The 21,439-nt window shown below is 35.5% G+C and overlaps 1 protein-coding gene across 2 annotated transcripts in view; it reads right to left on the bottom strand.

The window, feature by feature from the left end:
* COL11A1 (collagen type XI alpha 1 chain) overlaps positions 1-21,439 on the bottom strand; it is a 124,743-nt gene that overhangs the window by 86,990 nt on the left and 16,314 nt on the right. For both annotated transcript variants that reach the window (XM_057364293.1, XM_057364292.1), the window contains exons 3-5: positions 17,884-18,097; positions 15,275-15,437; positions 5,551-5,679 (exon numbers count right to left, since the gene is read on the bottom strand). In XM_057364293.1, the coding sequence (XP_057220276.1) occupies positions 5,551-5,679; positions 15,275-15,437; positions 17,884-18,097 (506 nt within the window). The remainder of the gene's footprint in view (positions 1-5,550; positions 5,680-15,274; positions 15,438-17,883; positions 18,098-21,439) is intronic.

Here is a 21,439-nt window from a genome sequence, read left to right as displayed (position 1 = left end):
TCAAACTGGGAAATAACTTAAATATTCTCAAGGAAACTTTACTTTGAAAAACTTTGAAAATTCTTCTACTATCCATACTCTAAACGCCTAACCTCTGATTCCAAAATGTAGATTTTAGCAATTTTTGCTTTACATTTCCAAATTAAAATAATGGATACTCTAAATCCTAAACCAAAGAACAGTAATGAGCTCAAATTTTCCATTTACTAAAGATTATGCTATATTATCTATAAACTGTGGAGGCAGAGATGACTTTGAAATATTCTACATTCACTAACACTTTATAAAATGGAATTTAATAAAGGATGCCAAGCAAAATSAGAGTTTTAAAAATCATCTGCAGTAATATAAACAAATAAATGGTAGAAGATATCAATCTTAGGGCAGAAGGAACTCAAAAGTTTTAAAGGATGGCCTCTTCTACCATATAGTCCCTATATTGTTCATACAAGTGATAAACGCAAGGACATAAAAGGGGATGAGAACATTATCTTCAGTTTCCAAAGACATCCTGTTTCAAAAGGAGCATAAGATCCTTAAGATTCTTTATTACTTTACTCCCTTAAATAAAAYGTCTATATATGCAAAGAAAAAGATACCTAGGAAGATCACCAGTTTTCATATCTGCTAAATTAGCTAACTGCAGTTCTAAAGATAACAATAAACATAAAATTAAACAGAAAAATAATCTTATTTCTGAATATTTCAGAAAACTAGTCTTTCTGATGAGTCAAACACTGAAAGGAACACTAAATGAACATATTCTAAAAGGATACTTGAAGTCTGCAAATCAACATATTTGGGGACCATTTGCACTTTTAATTTACCAAATTCATTTTATTAAAGGAAAACATTTCATGTCTTCAAATAATCCATTTGTTTGGGCTAGATCCAAAATAAATGATGGCTAGTTCCTTTGTGGAGTCRTCTCTTCAGCAGAAGTCAGACCATGTGATTCACTGGGTTAGAGAATAATCTTCTAAGAAAAGATCTGAAAGCRTGATAGCTGGTTCCTTTGAAAACTAGACCTGATGGTGCTCCAGCAAATACTTTGCTAGACATCAAGGTTGATGAAGACTGGCTAAGTCTTTCACTGCTCTAATTTCTGTGAGCTGGCCAAGCATATGTGATTGAACTGGAAAGGAATTTAATAYATTTCCATTTATAGTAAAAAGGGGTTTGAAAACAAGACAGAGGCCAGACTGTTCACAAGGTATTTATAAGAAAAGCATAGGTAGGTATCTTAAAGAAAAGCAATGATGATAGTTTTAAAACATAATTTCATACCCATATGGGATCCTTAAAACCTAGTCATACATTCAGTATGAAAAAGACCAAAGATTCCTGAACTTCTAAAGCAACACCTTTTTGTGTAGTGCCAACTGCTGAGGTCATCACTCTGACTTTGACAAGTTACAGGGATTCATACCTGGCCATTCACAAGTAAGAACAAGGAAGACTGATGGACACTTCAATTAAAACATGCCATGGAGATGGAAATTAAAATGATAATAAATACCAGAGTAAAGTGCTTTCCCATTTTGAGACTGAATGACACTTAGGTCTGATGAACAAATCCCAGAGGAATAGAAGCACTCTGCATAGGGAGGGTTCTGACATGCATCTTTTCCAGGAGCTCAGCCTGAACTGCTCACAGAGCCCACAGTCTTGGCCAAAGGCCAAATGCAACAGATTCGGCAGAGCCTAAACACAAAAGGTAGTCAGAGGTGGCCCAGTTAAATAAACCTTGTTTAGACATACACCACGGTCACTTGGATTCAGAAGGGGACTGATTTAATTAAAATAGAAATGTCAAGACACATCAGATCCAAAACTTGCATGTTGAAATCCTCGGTTACTCGTACCTAACCCCTTATAGGAAGGGAGAAGTGAGGATGCAGGAGTTGACATTGCTGAGGGAGAGGAATGGCMTGGGGGATCAGGTTAGCCCAGCTGGGTAAGCCTGCTGAAAAGGGCAGAATTTAAGATATGTCCCCCCTTTCTAGGCTGACTAGGTCTGTATCTGTATTCACAGCTTGCTATTTTTGTGAATCCCATTGTGAGATGCTTCATTCTTCCCAAACTTTATTTAGGGTACACTTAGCATTTAATGCAGGGATGAAGATATCCTGTAGGTAAAAAGTAGATATTGAAATCCTCTCTGTTGGATTGCCCAAACTACATTTTGAATGCGACATGATGGTAAAAACAAAATGTAACAAGAAAAAGGAAATCTCAATGCAGCAGTTAAGGTATAATTAGTAAAGATCATTTAATTATAAATCAGTGACTAATAAATTTATATAGAATAGCACAGTCAAGGTTTTAAGGCCTTGAGACAAAGTCATACATTTTAAAAAGCAGATATTTCATTCCTGATGTTGCAGTAATGTCACATGCATTCTCAGGCTCATTTAATGGAAACTCAGCACAATATATTCCATACTTTTCCCCATTTCATGATTAATAATTATTTTTAATCTAGATGAAGTCTTAGACCCTTCCTATGACAAACACATGAACAATTCCACCAGCTGAACTGGAAAGAGGGCCTAGGGTGTAAATAAATTTAAAAAATGACTCATTTAAATCAGCCCTGCTACTGAAAGAAATGCCCCTAAACCTACAATGCTGGATATTTGATTATTTGCTTTTTTGCAGGAAGAAGCACTGCCTAGAGCAATGAGGATTACATTTAGTTAAACGAAGTACTCATGCCCTTAAACCAATACCTTTTTTACCTAAATCTGTCGCTAGATGCTTCTTTAGTGATCTAAAAATAATCCAACTTTTCAGAGTGAATGTCTTCCTAGGCTGTGAACTTGCCAGGAAACTACAAAAGTGTGCAATGTCAAGAGAAATCCTATTCATCATCTCAAATGCAACTTCTCAAACATAATTTTCTATTTTACTGATGAAAAGTCAGCCACTTCCTTTGGGTTTTGTAATCAGTGCTGGAAACACGCATTAATAGGCTCTGAAATCCTTATAATTCATCTTTAAGCCAAGTATCAGTTTCTCATTCTGATCTGCAATAATTCAAAGGCTCAGAGATGTAAGGCCAGAAGGGATCACTTTGGCTAACTCTTGTGTATTTGCAGACTTCAAAACTTCTTACAGTCACTCTGTAAATGAGTCAACTAAAGTATGAATAACATTTCCCAAATTTATCAGAAAGGTATCTACCATGGCTTGAAGATATCTAGAGATTTGCCATTTTGGTAATTTGTTCTTTCTTTCTAAAAAAGTTAGTAGATATTTTCTTAAAGGAAATTATCTAACTTCCCTTCTTCTCCCCCCATCCAATTTGTCTGCAGCCACTATTTTCTTTTTGTCCTGGACCTCTGCATATGGTAAGTGAGCCACATTTGTGATGATGCAGTCTATGTTTCAGCCAACAGCATGCAGAGGTAATATTGCATCTGTATTCTTACTCCTTTATTTACAAACCAAGACACACATTGTATTATTTTGGAAAAAGCTCTTTCCCTGCTTTAATAACCAGAACCTTTTGAGGCCAGTGTCTAACAAACATTTTCAACTTCTGCTGGTTTAATCTAGATTCTGAAGACACAACTCTGCCTAGCCTTTTGCCCAGTTTTCTCTCTTCCCTCTTCCTACCACAAGAGTTTGTGTGGAAACAYTGAAGATCAAACCATGAAACCAATCTAGCTAAACAATAATCTTTCATGTTGACTTTCAGCATGATTAATATCCCAGTCTGGTAAACCATGTACCTCCCAAATGGTTTTCACTGATATAGCAGCAGACAGAGCCCCCAGATGGGGACAATCTGCTGCAGAGAAAAGGTTTTTCTGTTCCCACAGGCAAACAGACTGTTACTGCAGTTTGTACTCACAAGTTCATTATGTTTGCTGTCATTTATTTCTTTGGTTTGTATGTGTGTAACACTGCCTTTAGTTGCCTTACCATCACTGTTTACTGCTCTGCAATATCATGACTCTGACAAATTTTAATGGCACCCATGTTACTCACATTTTCTTGCACAATTTACTAAGAAACTATACCAAATTAAAAAAAAAATAAAATCAGTGACAGCCCATTGTTTATAGCAATTTCTGAAATAAGGCACCCAGATTTGAATCTCTTTGTCAGATACTTTACCACACAACACCATTTTTTAAAAATTAAATTATCATATGTTGATAAGTCAGAAGTTTTGCAAAGGTCTAAGTCTATAAATTATATCAGATATCACTAACCAAAGCTGTAATCTCCTCAAAACATGAAAAACACCTTAAAAACCATGAATCCAAGAGCAACCAAATAGCAGCAAAGCCCAGGCAAGTTCCCAAGCAAAATCGAAATTGTCTTTGAAACTCAGTTATGAAAAAAAAAAAAATTAGATCTTGCTACATTTTTGGTGTTTGCATAAATTACCAGCAATATGCATTCCTTCTGTTCTGGTTTGGAATATGGAGATCCAGGTATCCAGGCACACAGACAGAAGGTCCTTTKGGCTCCTCCTGAAAGGACCATCCTCCACACACTGCAGTGCAGTGTGAAGGACTCTGCCTGTGTGTAGYTGACTTGACACATCTTGAACTACACCTCAGATGGAATGGGTGAGAGAGAGAGTCCCTCCGAAAGTTCTGCACCCTATGGGCCTTTGTCTCCCACTGACATAATTTTCAGTCAGATAGAATAAATAGTRACAACAAAAAAAAACTACCACATGTTTTGGAAAAGCTCAGTCGCAAAACAGGCTCAAAGCAGGCATCTAAGAATAACTCAGCCCATTTTTAATGCTGATCTCTTGAGCAATCAGTAACCAGTCAGATCACACATGGAGTGCGTACTGGCTGTCCAGATCCAAGTTCAATTACGACTTGTTGTATTTTGGAAAAGCTTTTCATGTTACACTGTTTAATGCAAGTATGTAGAATGTTTAGAGCAATACATACAAGTGTTCTKAGGTCTAATCTGAGGAACTATCTTGACCTGGGTGAATTACTCARTWAATGGCTGTGAGAACTGTCTACAGTGACTAATSGTTTCTCTAAATATCTTTCACGTTTCTGGGAAAAATTCCKACACTGTTTTGCCCTTGTTGGTTTRCCTCCTATGAGTGGAAYTGGCTGAAATACTTTTGTGTGCACATGCATTAGTGCACGCAGCTCATTAAAACACACAGCACTTCTAACAGAAGATATTTACAATATGGAATACTCAAAGCTCACATGTCTTTCAAATGTGGCATTTGTTGATACCCAGCATCAATGAAATTATGAACATACACAGGAAGAACAAATATGTATGAGCAGACAAACTCATACTGCTACAATATTTTTAAGAATTACAGGTTAACTTCATTGAGATGCTGGTTGTTCAAACACCACCAGGGTGATAGGTTCCTTCAAATGCCTGACATAAATGAGTGGACAGCACAAAYGAATGCACTCCTACAATCTGCTTCCTTCACCTCTAGAACAACGCATGCCATTTAGCTGGAAGTGTTCCTTGCATAACTTTTCTCCAGCACAGCCACTAATGTGCAATAAATCCAGCAGTACGTGACTGATTACTCACCTCATCAACTCGAGGATCTTGAGCCTGAGCAGCATTGGGCACTGGGGAGTCACAGTCTGGGCTATAATGCTCACAATAGTCAAATGCAGCTCTGGGATCAGCTATAATCAGCAGCTGCTGGATCTCGCCCTGCAGGAAATCATATGCAGATTAAATAACAAAACCAAAGATAGTCTACAGTTCATCAGAAGTACAGAGTTCACATTCAGAAACAAAACCAGGCACATAATACTTAGATATTTCCAACTGTGGTTATAAATAACAYATCCACCTTATTTCTGCTGCTGTTATGGAAAACAACTATTGTTCACGTGGCAAAGCAATCAAATTAATACCGAATGGACTAGGTGCAAAACTCTGGCTTAAAAACATGTCTGGTTTTRAAAGGAGAGAGTGGGAAGGTGCAACTTCTGATCTGTGATTTTMCTGCTGTTTGTTTACTTCTTCACTGGGAATCAGTTAAAATTCCTAAGATTTAATTCAGGGCACTTCCTACTACCAGCATGCAGCTCAGCATGCAAGTGATCAACAGAATAGTCGTTAGAGTTCGTACCACATATGCCCTCTCAAAGAAGGAGACAATGGAATAAAATAAAATACAATCGTTTGTATCAGAGACAGTTATTAGACTAAAAAAATCTTATGTAAGCACTGTGTAAATACACACTATAGAATGTGTTGAAAAAGATTTAACTGCTAAAAAATGGTTATTTTGCCTCTATTCCCATACATCATGCATAAAAACAACATCACAGAAAGACGCCCASTATTCTGGATAATAAAAATGGCTCTGCTGAGATCCCCTACAGRGACCTTGTATGTTTATCATTTTCCACAGAAAGCTGTCTGGTATCCAGTGTATTTCTTAACACAGTGCTACTATTTAGGCAGCATTAGGTAAATTCCTGCCAACATTTCCACTATAAATTTTCTCATCCAGGAGCTTCTTATGCTCATATAAAAATAAGTTTGTTGGAAATTGGCATATGTTCTTGGTCAAAACTCATTAATTTCAATCTTTCACTATTTCCAACAAGGAGGTACATTTTAAGCTTTTATATATTTCTAATGTAATTTTATTTTGTTTTGTCCAACACAGTGGGGAATGAATACCTTTGTTAGTATACCTGTGCCTATTTTGTCTTTAAAGAGAAAATGTAACTGATTAAAAGCTACAGTTAGGAAAATTCACAATTCTCTCAGTATTTCTAAAATCACTTTAAATCCATCATAAAAATAACCTTAAACAAATTAAGAAAACTGGAGAATATTTTAAAATAGTAAATAATAATTGTAACACTCTTTCCTTTCCAAAGGGAAAAAAAAACCCCAAATAAATAAGCAAAATTTCCTCAAACTGAAAAAAAAATAAATTTTTTTTCTAGTTTTTCAACTTTTTTACTCATGTTTTAGTCATAAAGTAGGAAATAGTTCATGGCACATAATGGCTATATGTTAGAAGTTTGCTTTTCACAATATTCTCAGCTCACTTTACTTTATACACATGTGTATCTCAGATTAATTTAGATTTAGAATATTTTTTTAAGCTTCCAGAAATACTACAATTGCAGCAGTTTGTTTTGCTGTCAGCAGTTCTAGACTGTCTCTTTTATTTTCCTTAATTCACTAGTGCTTCCTGATTAGGACATYCTCCTACAAAGCCTCCTATACATAGAGAGAAATTCCCCATTTGATTTCTTACGATTCCCTCAAGAGCTCGAGTGCTTTGAGTGGTTTTATACAGTCATTGTCAGCCTGGGCCACGTAKCCCCCCATCCCCAGCCAAGCGTTTCCAAAGTGCTCTGCCCTTTGTCTTTCACCAGCCACATCAAAACTAAATGAGGCAGAGGAAAAAATGAGAGAGTATAAGCAACTGTAAGACAAAAGCGTAAGTATGCCTTTTGAGCAACCTAGAGGTGGATGTGTAGAAGCTCTGTCCTCACYCTGCTGAGTTCAAGTCATGGACTTGCTCTTTGGCCCTGAGCATTCCTGGCTGTTTGAGGTGCCTGGACAGATCACCGTGTCCGCAGTGTGCCAGCCAGCGGGAGCTGTGCCCAAACAGCTCCTGAAACTACTGTTTGGTCCGAGAGCCTAAGAGAGCCCAGCTCCAGGAATACAGCCAGTACTCTGAAGCTTTGTGCTGGTCTTCAATGCCATGGAATTTTGGCACTGAGTTTTGTTGGACCGTGTGTTTGCAAGAAGCACTCAGTATGCTGTTACCACTTGGCTTAAATGTTCCTAAATTGGTTAAAGCTGTTCCTGATCCATTGACTGTACTTCCCAGCCCCGCCCGTCTGTCTGTCATGGCTCCATAYAGAGGGAAGCCCTCAAAAATCCTGCACAGAATACATAATTTTTTACAGAATACATAAATTGYTACTGGCTAGTCATGGGTGAGAAGTTTACTGAGGAACCGATTGATTTTACATTTAGAATCCCAAATGTTAATTTCCCTCTTTTGCCTTCACGATGTGCTATAAAAATATTTCCAGTAAATTATTAGTTTTCCTTTTCTATTTTTTGTTTTTACTTTCTGTCTTTGCTAATTAAATTGTTTCTCTGAGTATTTTGTTCTGTGAAGTACTGGCTGTACTATAATAGTACTAAAAGAGCTTTCCCTTCAGATCGGGTCAATCCTCTAAGCCCAAGAAGTTCCACACGCATTATTGCAGATTTCATTATTGTGATTTAGTTACCATTTAAAAGTATTTGTTGGACAAATCTACACTCTTTCTATTTGAAAATTCATCACAGAAGAACTTCAGTCTTTAGAAACACATACTTTGATTTTAACTGCTTGACTTTGTGAGACTGAAATAGAATTTTGTAAAGTTCCTTGCAAATAAACTACAAATACTCTGGTCATATTTTATGAGTGGGAGTCATAAATGAGGCACTTAAAGATCTACCTGCACAAGTCCTGAAAACTTTAAATTAAATTATGGGTTATTAAGAATTGCAGTAGTTGATCTGTAAAAGAATACTGAATTATCTAAACATGCATGCATGTATCATAATGTTTTCTTATATAAAAATTTCTCTAAAAAAGGAAGTCTCACAGGGTAGAATGATGAAAGAGACAGAGCAAAGATGGAGAAGGTGAAGGAAAATAGATAAAATTGTAAAGATACACTTGAGCATCCTTAAAGTCCTCTGAAAAGTGCAGAGAGAAAAAAAAATACAAAAGGCTGCTATCTATATAGACTAGTTCTTCCTTCTCTATGAACMTTACACAACCACATCTGTTGGCAAAGACTGCTCAGGCAATTTCACTAAGTTGGAAGTTGGTATCTAGCATGTTATGGAAGTAATGCCTTTCATGAATCAGCTGAGCCAGCCTTCTACCATGYTTTGGAGTCAGAGATAAGTGGGATAGCAGAGGGCAGACACAGAGAACGTGTGTGAGGTATCAGGCAGACATACACAGCCACTCTTTCACAGAAATACTTGTAACAAAGTGCCTGCTTAACTTGCTCCAAAAAGCTCTAAAAGCCTGTTTCATCTTTGAAAATAATACCATACTGCCTTGTAACAATTTCTTTTTATCCTGGATTACACTAAAACAATGGTTTGCCAGATATTTAATGTAACTTGATAACTAGTGATAAAAATGATGAGAGATACTTCTCAGTTGCCCAGAGGTGGTGGAGAATATACAGCAAGATATTCTATCCAACATTAAGCATACAAGTACTACTTGGAAATAAAGTGGACCAATTTTAAACCTTAATATTTAGTTTGGATCCTAAATTGTTTGCTGAAACAGGCACTGAGTTGCTGTCAAAGACAGAATATAACTCAAAAAGGCAATGCTGTTCAGTAATTCATTGCAATATGGAATAAAAATAGTTAAAGTCTATGAAAATTTTCACTCCTCTCTATTTCAGGGATAYGTTCATAATTAAAATCAGAGACTTTTGAATCAGCCTCATGGTAATATAAAAGCTGCCTTTGAATCACAATATATCTTGCCCAACATTTATGCCTAGTGTGATGACACGGTACAGAAGGATTCCTTCTACAAGGTATTCCACCAAATAAGTTATTTGAATTATTTTATCATTATATCAATAAAAGCTAATGGCTGCTTATTACCTTAATTGACTTCATAAAAAGTTTTAGATACAATGTGGCTTCTTGAAACATTCTCTTTTCTTTCTAACTAGGTAGTCTTACTTGTGCTTTCTAAATATGGTGCATTAGAGAATTACAACCATATAGCAGTYGATTTATAGTCTGCTTATTACCTAAAAGTTTCTATCATCAAGAAAAAACACCTATACTATCACCTGCCCAGTGTTAAAAAGGCAGAAGTATGAATTCTAACATCGCTGTAAGGGCACTGTATGAAGAAATCAGTGCAGAAATAATTGTTTTCTTCCAGTATATAAAATTTTAATGGTCTTGTTGTATGAGAAATTCAAACAGTTCAGAGACAGATTTTGGGATATCTCTTTTACAAGAATCTTAATAAAAAAAAAATAACCCTGCCAGGTGAAAGTGATTTGTCCAGGGAATAGAAGGTAAGCATTACTTCAGAAGATCTGCAAGGGAAGAAAAAGGAAACCCAAGCCGAAAAACTCCTCAGCAGTTACTTAAACGTCTAATTTATATGTTAGAGGTCAAAAAATGCTTTCTACAACTAGAGTTGTGAGGGTTAGCATTAGCAAAATACCATGCTTCTGATTCACATTGGATAAAATGTACCTCTTATRTGCTTAAAAAAATAATTAGATTTTAAAGATGTTTACATAGATGGTGATAAAAGCAAAACAAAACCAGTGCTAGTCACTATAGCCACTCAGGAGAAAAAAATCAGTATCTTTCATTTTCATATTATGGCTGAAGCCTAAGATGTGAATTTTTCAGGAAATCGGCAGRAATCAGCACAAATACCCTAACCTGGGTAATTAGTTATGTGACAGTACTGCTATAGACTCCAAAGAACAAAAGTCTAGACAGCATGGATATTATTCCTATAGAATTTAGAAAAACCTGCTGCAGAATTCATTYAATCTTTCTGCAAAGATCTGAGGGATTTAGGAATTCCAGGAGTCTTTAATATAATATTCCATAACCCAGGCCCATTGCATAATATAGCTAGAGAAAGATGTTCAGAGCCTGCCAGAGTGAAACACTGCAAAAGCAATAAATTGTGAAAGCAGAATTCTGTACAGGTCAAAGTTTCCACAGAAATCAATGCCTTCTTCATTCTTTGAAACACCATGCTTATAAAAGGATAAATTCAACTTGGTTAAGAAACAGGTTGATATACCAATTACAATATTTGACCTTCACAACATAGCTGTTCACAAAGTCAACAGCAATTCTTGGCTGAGAGATAAGATTTTACCCCAATGCCTATATAACAACAAGTGTACATAGACACAGGAAACACGTRTGCCCAAGGACATCCTATTTTCTAAAACATCTGCAAATCTCTTACATCTCAGTGCATCTTTGAAGCCTTATTTACAYCTGTTTTTTAAAACTGCAATGTATTAGACTCAATAATAAATGAGGTGATAATAAATCCTATCTGCTAAATTTTTTGAAGTTGATGCAGCATACAGCATTTTTTGATCCCAGGTTGTTCAATTTAAATGTAATTACAGACAGTTTTGTTAAATGACTATTCCTTTGTTTCTTGGGAGCATTCCTTGAAAATGAACTAGAATTCCAGTGAATTACCAGCACTTTGCTCTCTTCTTCTCTCTCCCYCCTGCTTCCAAAAATAAGGAAGGGAAATTGAATTTACTTTTGTTCATTGAACATAAGTTTGGAAATACTATAAAAAATTAATAAACAAACACCAAATCACCATATCTTGAGATAAAAAAGAATAAAGTAAAACAGAACAAGCCAAATGGAAAGCTTTTGTAAGAAAGGCTGGTTTTTCGTCAGGTGCCCCTGAAATGGAAAAAATGTCTGCTTTTACTTTTTTTTTTTTTTTTTTNTTTTTTTTTTTTTTTTTTTACATTTGTTTTCTTTCTACCTCTGAGGGCTCAAGTTGGCCAGTTACTCTGGTGTTGATATCTAAAAAGCTGATTCTAGGTATTTTTGCCTGGAACGTTAAATATTTCCTTCCCTGCCAGACAGTCAGTGGGTCAGTAGCAATCACTGAATGACTACAATGGGAATAATTTTGGCAGTGTCTCCATGGGCTGGTGGGACAGCTCCACAGGGCAGTGAGGAGCAGGGGACACTGAGGACACCTCATTCTACTCCATGCTGTGGGGGCACTTTGCTTTGGGCTGGCTGCTCTGTTCTACTTTAGCTGTGTGAGCAGTCACTAAAGCTCTACCCATCCTGAGCCATCCTGCTCCTGTCTGCACCTGCACTCTTGTCCTTCCCATGCTCACAGATATGGGAGGGATGGCTCCTCATCTGAAGGCATCTGCAGCCTAAACCAGGGCACTCTCAGTCCATCTCCAGCTGCTCACTCAGGCTATGTAAAGGAATCTCTGTGATTCACACAAGTGAATTTGTGCCTTTTTAATTAGAACAGATTAATGCTTAGTATCAAAATCTAAACCCTTTATTAACAAGTATTACTGCAAGGATTTAATCCATCCACTCAGTGCTGTTAGAGCTTTCACAGGGTTTAAATGAGAGTCTTATACATCTGGTTCTGTCCTGTTATACTCATTTACAGTAAAATGCCTAAAAAATTATGGCATTGGTCTGATGTGTAGAGTTTTGAAGGGAAAAGCATCTATAGGGAAATATCTGCATAAGGACCCTGTTAGTTATTAACTTATTATAAAATGCTTATAAAAACTCTTGTATTGTTATTGTTCACACCAACAGCACTAAATGAGGAGTGACAAATCCTTAAAGCTGGCAAAGAATAAAAAGATCCCTATTATTTATAAAACATTTAAGCCACAAACATATTTCAATGGATACGATTCAAAATTCTTTTACTAGGTACCATGTACCACCATCTCACTCTTTTTCTGTTGTCGCTGTTTTTTGTTTGTTTGTTTTGCTGGTATTTTGGGAATTCTCTTCTTTGTGGCAAGCACTTAGAAACCAGCTGTACTTGCAATATGTACTTGAAAACAGAGACGACATTAATTTYAAAAGACACATGTAGAAGTTTGAGGAATGCTGTGTCAGTCTTTCAAAAACAAGCATTTACAAATTAGTCCCACTAATATCAAAAGATTCACKTCAGTGAGCAAGGGCTTAGCAGTGTAAATGAAGGTCTCATAATCTGGCAGTTAATAATAATACAGTTTCTAGACAGCGTAATTTTATTATTTTAAGACACATTCACGGTTTAAAATTTGCTTTTCATCATTTGTATGCACCTGATGCTTAATGCTTGCTTGAATTCACTATCGTGCTTTTAAGATCATATTGATTTTACATTCTCATGCAAAATACACAACACACTACTAGATTTAGAAAACACTTYAGATAAAATTTTTATTAATTTTAAAGCTAAACCAGACTCTTTCTGACAGCCCCACTAAAAGAAATGCCCCTTAGCTTTAGCATCAGTAGACTAATTTACCAAAGAATWTTGTGTGTTTTGGACATACAAAGCCAGCACATTTTTACCTACAGAGTCAGATAATTGAACATAGATATAAATTAATCTATGGTGGCTGTACAGTAAAAGAGAAGGCAGAAACCTATCCCAAAAGCAAGGATTACAGGCTTCTAATTTAATTAAGGCTTCAGACTAAATCTAAATCCCCAGCAATTTCAGGAAGAGCCTTACAAGATGGTAATTTGATGATTTTAAAAAAAAAAAAAAAAAAGAGGTGCACTCAGCTGAGTAAGGAAACTTAATCACTGAAGAAATTCAGAATTTTACAATGAGGCTAGAAGAGGTAGAAATGTTGCTGTTCTCAGTACTGAATGTTGAGATTCAGCCTCTAAACTGACCTAAGACAGATGCACATTTTCTTTTGTAAGTCCAAAGCCTCTTTCTTAGTCGGTCTCAGCTGGAATTGAACCACTACTGTCAGTGTAGATTTCAGAAAAAAAATCTGGCAGAGAACCAGCTACCACTACCTTTCTTTTCCATCCTTCCAAAAGTGACAACAGCCTTAGAGGAAAGCAATTTTAACTCATTCTAGCATGTTCTGTTAAAGTTATATCCTTGTGTCCATGTTGACTTCCCACAAGTGCGACTTCACAAAAAATGTAAGGTTATTTTTCAGTTTCTTCAATTAGACTGGTAATTCTAATTTTAAGTGCTAATTTCAATTTGCTAAATTATGTCTTCATCCAGCCTTACTGACTTGTCCAACAGCTGCTCACCAAAAAATRATTGCATTTTACCACTTCCCTTCCCATCCCTTTATGTAAATGATAAAGCAACTATCTCCCTTTATGCACATATAATAAAAAAACATTTCCAAACAGCTATGTACAATCATTTCAGCACTTCTGAAAACTTCAGACATATTTTTATTTAGCTATTGCTCTGAGTTACACAAACCAAACATCAATGTTTACTTCCTGTGCATTTCCCTTCTTGACAGCTTCTAAAATGGTTAAAAACTTCCCAAGAACAAGCTGGGCCCTGTTGCCTTAGTTTCTATTCTAATCTAAAATCACATGGAAAACACTAACAAAATATCATTTTATCTAATTTTATTTTTGTTTGAATTCTTTTTTTTTGCCTATACATATTTATGTTGCACACATTTTTGACAGTTTATTGTYAAACACATATTAACATGGTTTCTCACCTAAGAAAGAAACACAAAGAAAATTTTTAATTAATTATCCTATGAGGAGGCCTAAAATCCTTGCCACATCCCAGACAGAGGCATCTGTGGAATTCAAATGGAAAATAATGTTCCTCAGATGTGCAAACTGTATTGGGGACTATAGGTGAATTAGGTTGCAAATAGCAAATATATCATACTGGTTTTCCCTCTTGATACCTTTGCAGCTTCTCAAGCATATGTTCTGCTTAAAGCTAAGATTAAAACTGTGGATATTTATAGAGCACAGATTTTCTGTAAATCAAATAACTATCAATCTGTAATTTCTAATTTTTCATCTTTAATTTACTTTTTTTTCAAATTTAACCATTGTGTAACACAAAAGAAACTCAATAGCACAGATCTAAGAAGCTTCATAACTGGCCTGTAAAAATAATTGTTGAGAAAGATTCTAACCAGAAAGGCCTCATGATTGGCAGTTACACACTTCCTTAAAGGCATTTTACCCTTCCTATATGTACTTCTTGGCCAGAAAATGATGGAAACATATATGTCCTTATTGCCAAAGTATGTTCCATTTACTGGAAAGAGTAGCAAGTGGGATAAACATTAGAACGGATTCATATTACACAGAAAACTTTCCAGGTCCTTCTCTCCTGCTCTCAAATACTGTTAGCACACACAAATATCTGCAAATGTTTAAGAGAGACAGAAATAAATTATTCAGTATCACACAATACAACATTCCCTGATTAATTCTCCTAAATATCTCAGGTRTCTCAATATTAGGCAGAAAGACAAAAAAAGCAACTCCCTTCCAGATACAACATAAAGGACAGAAAAATGCCTCGAATCTTCCAACAATACACTTCCCTTTTTTACTTCTCTTTCATTTCAGCCTACCCTAACAGGTTCCATAAATCAAAGTTTCTACGTTACACCAGCATTTGACCGAAAAATTTATTCTGGTTTGCATTAAGCACTTCACTCAATACAAAATAACTCAATTCCTTTTGTTCATTATTGATTTTTACCTCAAAAACTTCTTCATCCAGAATCCTGGTTCCAAAGACAGTGATGCCATTGGTATCCACAACTGCTTTGTCACTTCTGTCAAGTGGTTTTGTAGTTTTTTTGTTACAGTCAACAATCATTGTGACACTCTTTTTCTCCACACTGATAGCTACTCGATGCCACCTATTAAAAAAACCCAATATAATTCCACTGTAATTTTTGTTTTCAAAATATAGGTCATCATATTCTTATCAAATTACTTTTTAGCAGATGGTGCACCAATTAATTTGCAAAATTTTCAGTGTCTTCTTTTATTTCCTTCTTTTATGCATAGACAAATGTACACAATATTTTGACTATTTGCTATATACAATCTGTCCCTAAGCACAAAGGAATCTGATCCATAACTCATTGTGAACACCCTCTGTCAGGTGAAGTTCAAGCCGACCTTGTCTGCAGATTTAACCACARAACATTGCCAAACTCAAATTACAAGTGAGTGCACTGTTCACATTTTAATAGATTCGATGATCTGAGAGAAGATTCTTTTTTAATGAATGTGTTTGATTTTTCCATATTAATTGTGCAAATATAATTAACCCAGCAGGTTATTATTTATTATTTACATTTTACTATTTTTTTTGTGTGATCAACCACCAAAATTTTACCATGTTCTTTTGCTTATTTGAATGTGTCCTGTAGATATAGAGATTTTTCAAATACATACAACACTTCCAACATAGATGCTTTTCCAGATACATATATTTACAAATACTTGGCACTATTCCTGMAATAATAGCCTTGCCTACATAATCACCAAAAAGTGAATTAAGTGATTCAGAATACTGACAAGTGACTTTATTCTAAAGACATTTGAGAATAAAGTTTTGTATGGCTTGCCCTATGTTCTTTTGTATGTTCTACTATGTTTTTTATGAGGCTTTATCAATAATCATGACAGACCACATTAATCTAGTGAGCTGCTCTGCTGCGACAACTTAAATATCTAAGAACAAGAGCAGACCCCTCTGTAATGGAGCAAAATGTTACAGAATCTTTGGTAGACCAGGGCAAAAAGTGTCAAACTATGTCATATTAGTGAGTAGTAAGAGGAAGGCTGTAATCAAATTATTTTAGTTGCATTTGTGGCACTAGGGCTGCCTAAATCAGAGAGAAAGCTTAGATCATTACTACAAAGAGCTTCTGTGTATCAAAAGGAACACCTTGAAGCTAATGGAATCTGACTGCTAAACAGTATCACTGAGCCAGAACTGTAATTCCATGTTTTCTCTGGAATGCTGTTAAACATTATCATTATAAAAGCAAACTGGCCATGCATCCTCAGGCACATTATACTGTTCACACTTTTTAAATATATCTCAGTTTGAGATGAAGATTGTTGTCCTAGATCCTTCATAAAATAGCTGAGTCAGAAGAAAATTGTTGGCTTATCTTTTGAAAGTGTGTAGAAGCTGAAAGCATGAAATCAGAGCTCTCAGTGGATAGGATTGACTCCAGTTGATTTAGAAGCTGCATACCCTCATTGTAAGATATTGTAGCAAACCAAGTTCATTTTTAGTTCTTCATTTTTGCCAGTTTATCAACATTTTGGGTAAAATTCTGAATCTATGTCAAAGCTTTGTTATTTAGCAAAAGTCCATTAAATAAAAACTTTGTTGCTTTGTTTTTTATCACTTCTCCTAGGGAAATAAATCAAGTCTAGGTTTCATCATATTATTCCATTGTCTCGTTAATACTAGGCCAAGAAGACAATTACTTTTCCTTTTTCTTTCTTCTTTATTGCTTTGTAAACATTGTAGTTCAATTTTTGCCCTTCCTCACTGAGTTGTTTTCTTTTGCTTTAGTAAAATTTATTTCCGTGTATCTCTGAAGAGTGTGGCTTCTCCTTCTGGAGTGCAGAACAGCAGATWAAAAAAACTTTGAAAGAATGAATGTCCTTTTRCAACCATAGAATGACACTCGCAGATTGATTACTTGTATACAAAGCCACAGAAAATTAACAGCTGCATTACTAATGCAACAGGTGCTTGAGATGAATTCCTTTATTGGGGGTGCAGTTTAAATCCTTGCAGCACTTCAGATTATTTGTCCAGTTTATACTTTCCTGATTTCCTTACATATAGGATTTCCTCTAATGTAGATATCGCAAATCATTTTATTTATCTGCTGTTTTGGCTYGGGATAGAAGAAATTCTATGCTGTCTTGTCAACTTGTCTTCACTCTGCCTACCATCTCCAMATGGACCAGACAATACTTTTAGTGAGACTATTCCTTGAGACTTTTTAAAACAGCTTCCTTCTATATTGCACAGGAAGAATCTTCATMGGTTTAGTTTGGGTGGGTTTAACTTCTATGACTATTTCCGCACTCTTGATTTATACAAATGGCAAATAAGAGAATTGGTTCGTTTTATTTGTAGTTGTATGCACCATTTGGAGCTGGACCTGTATTCTGCTGCAAAGCCTCTCTGATTTTGTACTACAGCGRTCCAACTAGCAGAAACCATGTTACTGACTTATCCAAATATTGAAGAAAACTGCTTGTAAATACATAATCACAAATACAGTGGTCTGAAGTAAGTATTTAATTTTTAAATTTTGCACTTACTTGCCATCAGCAATGTTGACTGTTCTGAAAAGAGGATAATCTTCTGGGGCAGGTTTTCCATTTTGGTCTTCAAACAGGAAGACAGGGGATCTACCAACCTCAACACCTACTTGCTGAATTCCTTGTTCATTGTAGATAGACAGAAGGAAAGACTGGATACCCTTTTTAGGTTTCACTGTCATCAGTATTGAAAAATCTTCTGGAAAACCTCCACCTGTAAATGAATTGTTTTGTACAGCTATAAATTCAGAAAAGATGAAACCATTTTTGAAAAGTTTACATTTTTTTTATAAGCACATAGGATCCAGCATACAAACTGTGGAMGTTTTCTATTTCCCAAAAGTGAGTACATTAAATATTATATTAGGAACGTTTTCTGTGTCTTTTTTTCTTACTGGTCTCACTTTAATTTCTKATAGGTATACCTTTCTGGTTCTTAAAAACATAACTTGTAAATTGTGCATCTCAGAATGGGTTGGGTTGATCTCAGCCATGGGGGTATACCACTCACTAGACCAGGTTGCTCAGGGCCCCATTCAACCTGGCCTTGAACACTTTCAGGGCTGTGGCATCCACAACATCTCTGGCCAGCCTGTGCCAGTGCCTCATCACTCTCTGAGTAAGGAATTTATTCATAACATCCAATAATACTCTCTTCTCTTTTATTTAAAGCCATTCCCCCTTGTCCCATCACTACCTGCTCATGTAAATAGTTCCTATGCCTCGTTTTTATATGCACCTTTAAGTACTGAAAGGCTTAAGAGTACTTAAAGGTTACTGAGAAAAAAACCCCATAATGGGGTCTACCCAGAGCCTTCTCTTCTCCAGGATGAACAAGCCCAGCTGTCTCAGCCTGTCTTTGTAGGAGAGGTGCTCTGGATCTATTGTGAATTCATGTATGAAAAAACCATGGTAGTTTCACATTCATTGGTTTTTAAATTCATCTTCTGTTCAGCAATTTTCTAATTTCACTTAATGTAATAGGCATCTGTACTACAGAAAATAGGGTCCCAGATACTTCAATGGCCTCTGATAATAATTTAGTATCTCTCTCACAATATGCATTTGAGTCTCTCTAGAATTATATTGTGCATAACATTAAAAAATATGTAACTAGTTTTCTATAATGGGAGATWTAAGCAAAATCAAAGAATATTGTCATTTATTCCCTCAAGTGTTTGTTTTTGGTTTTTTTCTGAAGTAGAGATGATACCTCAAACACTGTTTCCACTTTTACAATTAAAACTAACCAAAATTGAAAGTAGATTTGGCTAATAAAGGAAGTACTGTAGTATTGCTCCTKTTGAATGTGGTGGTAAATCTGCATTTCACTTGAAGTGAAACTCTGTTAGGCTTAGTAACAAAGAAAGTGTAAGACTGAGATTCTAAAATTCAGAATATGCTCTGGATCCACATGGATCCATGCTGCTGCAGCAATTTGACATACAAGAAATAGATGAGAATCWAATAATAATATTGGCAATGAATATAACTGGAGGTTTGCGTGCAGGAGAGTGGATCCACTGTTCTTAAACATTTTAATATCATAATAGAACAAGCTTTAATAAATTAATATCTTGCAGTTTTGTAATGAATTAAAGCATGTAGGAATTCAKCAAGCTTTGATTTTGGAGTTTCTTTTTCCAGTGGTGAAAATACAGGATTATTTCCAAGACAGGTATTCTGGGAAAACTCCAAAGATTCTAGAGTCTTCTGAGAAGACAAGTTTTCACTTCTTGAACTATATAAATAAAATGCATAGGATTTTCCTTGCTCTTTAAATGACATACTATTCTTCTGAATCAGAACCCCATAGTCTTATGCTTAGATGGAAAAGAGAGAAGATGACMGTCAACAAAGGCCAAAGAAACTATTCGAAAAGCACTGAGTACTTGTCCTATCTGAATTGTTAATCTGAAAGATATGTTGAAAATGCTTAAGGCAGGTGATAATAATTCCACTTGTCTGGGCATGTGCTCTTCAAACAGATAACAACCTAGGGGGAAAAAAGTGACCTAAGAAAGGTGACTGAAGATGAGTTGCGTGTCTCAGTTCAGTAGTTTCTGTCATCACTGCTATGACATAATATTCCAAATGTTTTATCTTCAGTCTTCTTTGGGCAATTAGTTACCAAAGTCTTCTTAAATACTTTAAAATTTCTTGTTAATTGGAATGGTTCTATATGAACAATAACTATAAATAGCAGTAAGAATTGGATGGAAAATCTCTAGAAAATATTTTTTATATATCTGGGTTATGATTCCTTTACCCTTTTGTAAAAGATAACTAAGAGCATGTACAGTAACAGTACAACAAAAATCTAAGCAGTTTATGTATTACAATCATATAAAACCTTCTAGTCAGTGAAATCAAAGTCCATTATATTCTGGGAAGTTGGTAAATAATATTAAATCTATTTTTTAAAAGATGGATAAATTGCTGGATATATTGTACTTCCTGAGGAGTTACAGGAGTTAGATGAAACAAGGATGGCATGCATCACAACTTGTATTGTTTAACTGAAATGGTRCCTCACAACTTGATCTTGTCTTGGATAACTTCTACAGAGCACTAAGAAAAAGGGAGATGATTACTCAGATTTCTTTAAGAATAATCTGAAAAACGAGGATTTCTTGTGGTGAGGAGAGAGGATGTCTGTTCTACAAGACTGAAAGTGAAGTAATTACCATAATCACCTCCAAAAATTTGTTTGGTGGTTTTTCACTAATGTAAAGGATAGCAGGACATTTTCCATTCAACATAATTGAGAGGATATCTTAGAACCCAAAGAATTGTATTAAAAAATAAATATAGCTGTAGTGAAAATATTGTATCTGTAGTGAATTTTGCTTTGATCTTCTTCCATCAATAAGAAGTGATGAGTTACGGGAACACGTAAATTACTCCTGAACATGTTTCTCATGTTGCTCTAGGAATACATTATTACAAATTAAAGCATGCTTTACCCTTTTGTAGATCTGACTGATATCTACATAACTGCTACTTTGARAGACAAAATCATTTTCTTCGCCACTTCTAATTTGTATGTAATCTGTATGACTTGTTCAAACTCTGCATGATGTGTCAAAACAGAAAATTTAAACCTTCGATGATTTTTGTTTATAATATTCTTACTAGCATTTTCCTCAACCATTTGAGTCAAGTGATAAGTGATAGCAAAGTAATGGAATAAAAGTCTCTCTACAACATCCAAAGAATCTTTCCCAAAATTTGACTATTTCATTTTAGAGAAATTTGAAAGATGGAATCACATTTCCAGCTATCCACAACCAGCCTTGTTTAGTCCCCCAAATACCCAGATACTCTAAGGTAATTCTTAACAGATGGTACTTCTGGGAATGATTTTGTAACGGCCAACCACAACTCATTTCTACCACTGCAGCATTACATTACTCCAGGAAGTACTACTGCTCTTAAATGCAMTGCTAAAACAGGAGGAAACTGGCAAAGCCACCAAATAAGGTTTCCATCAGATATCATCATGAAAGAACAGGTAATATGRCTTACAAGTCAATTCCAGCAGTGACAGAATTTG

Source organism: Malurus melanocephalus, unplaced genomic scaffold, assembly GCF_030028575.1.
Source record: "Malurus melanocephalus ecotype Western Australia unplaced genomic scaffold, MMel_1.1 scaffold_37, whole genome shotgun sequence".
NCBI lineage: Eukaryota > Metazoa > Chordata > Aves > Passeriformes > Maluridae > Malurus > Malurus melanocephalus.
This window is presented reverse-complemented; position numbering and strand designations above follow the sequence as displayed.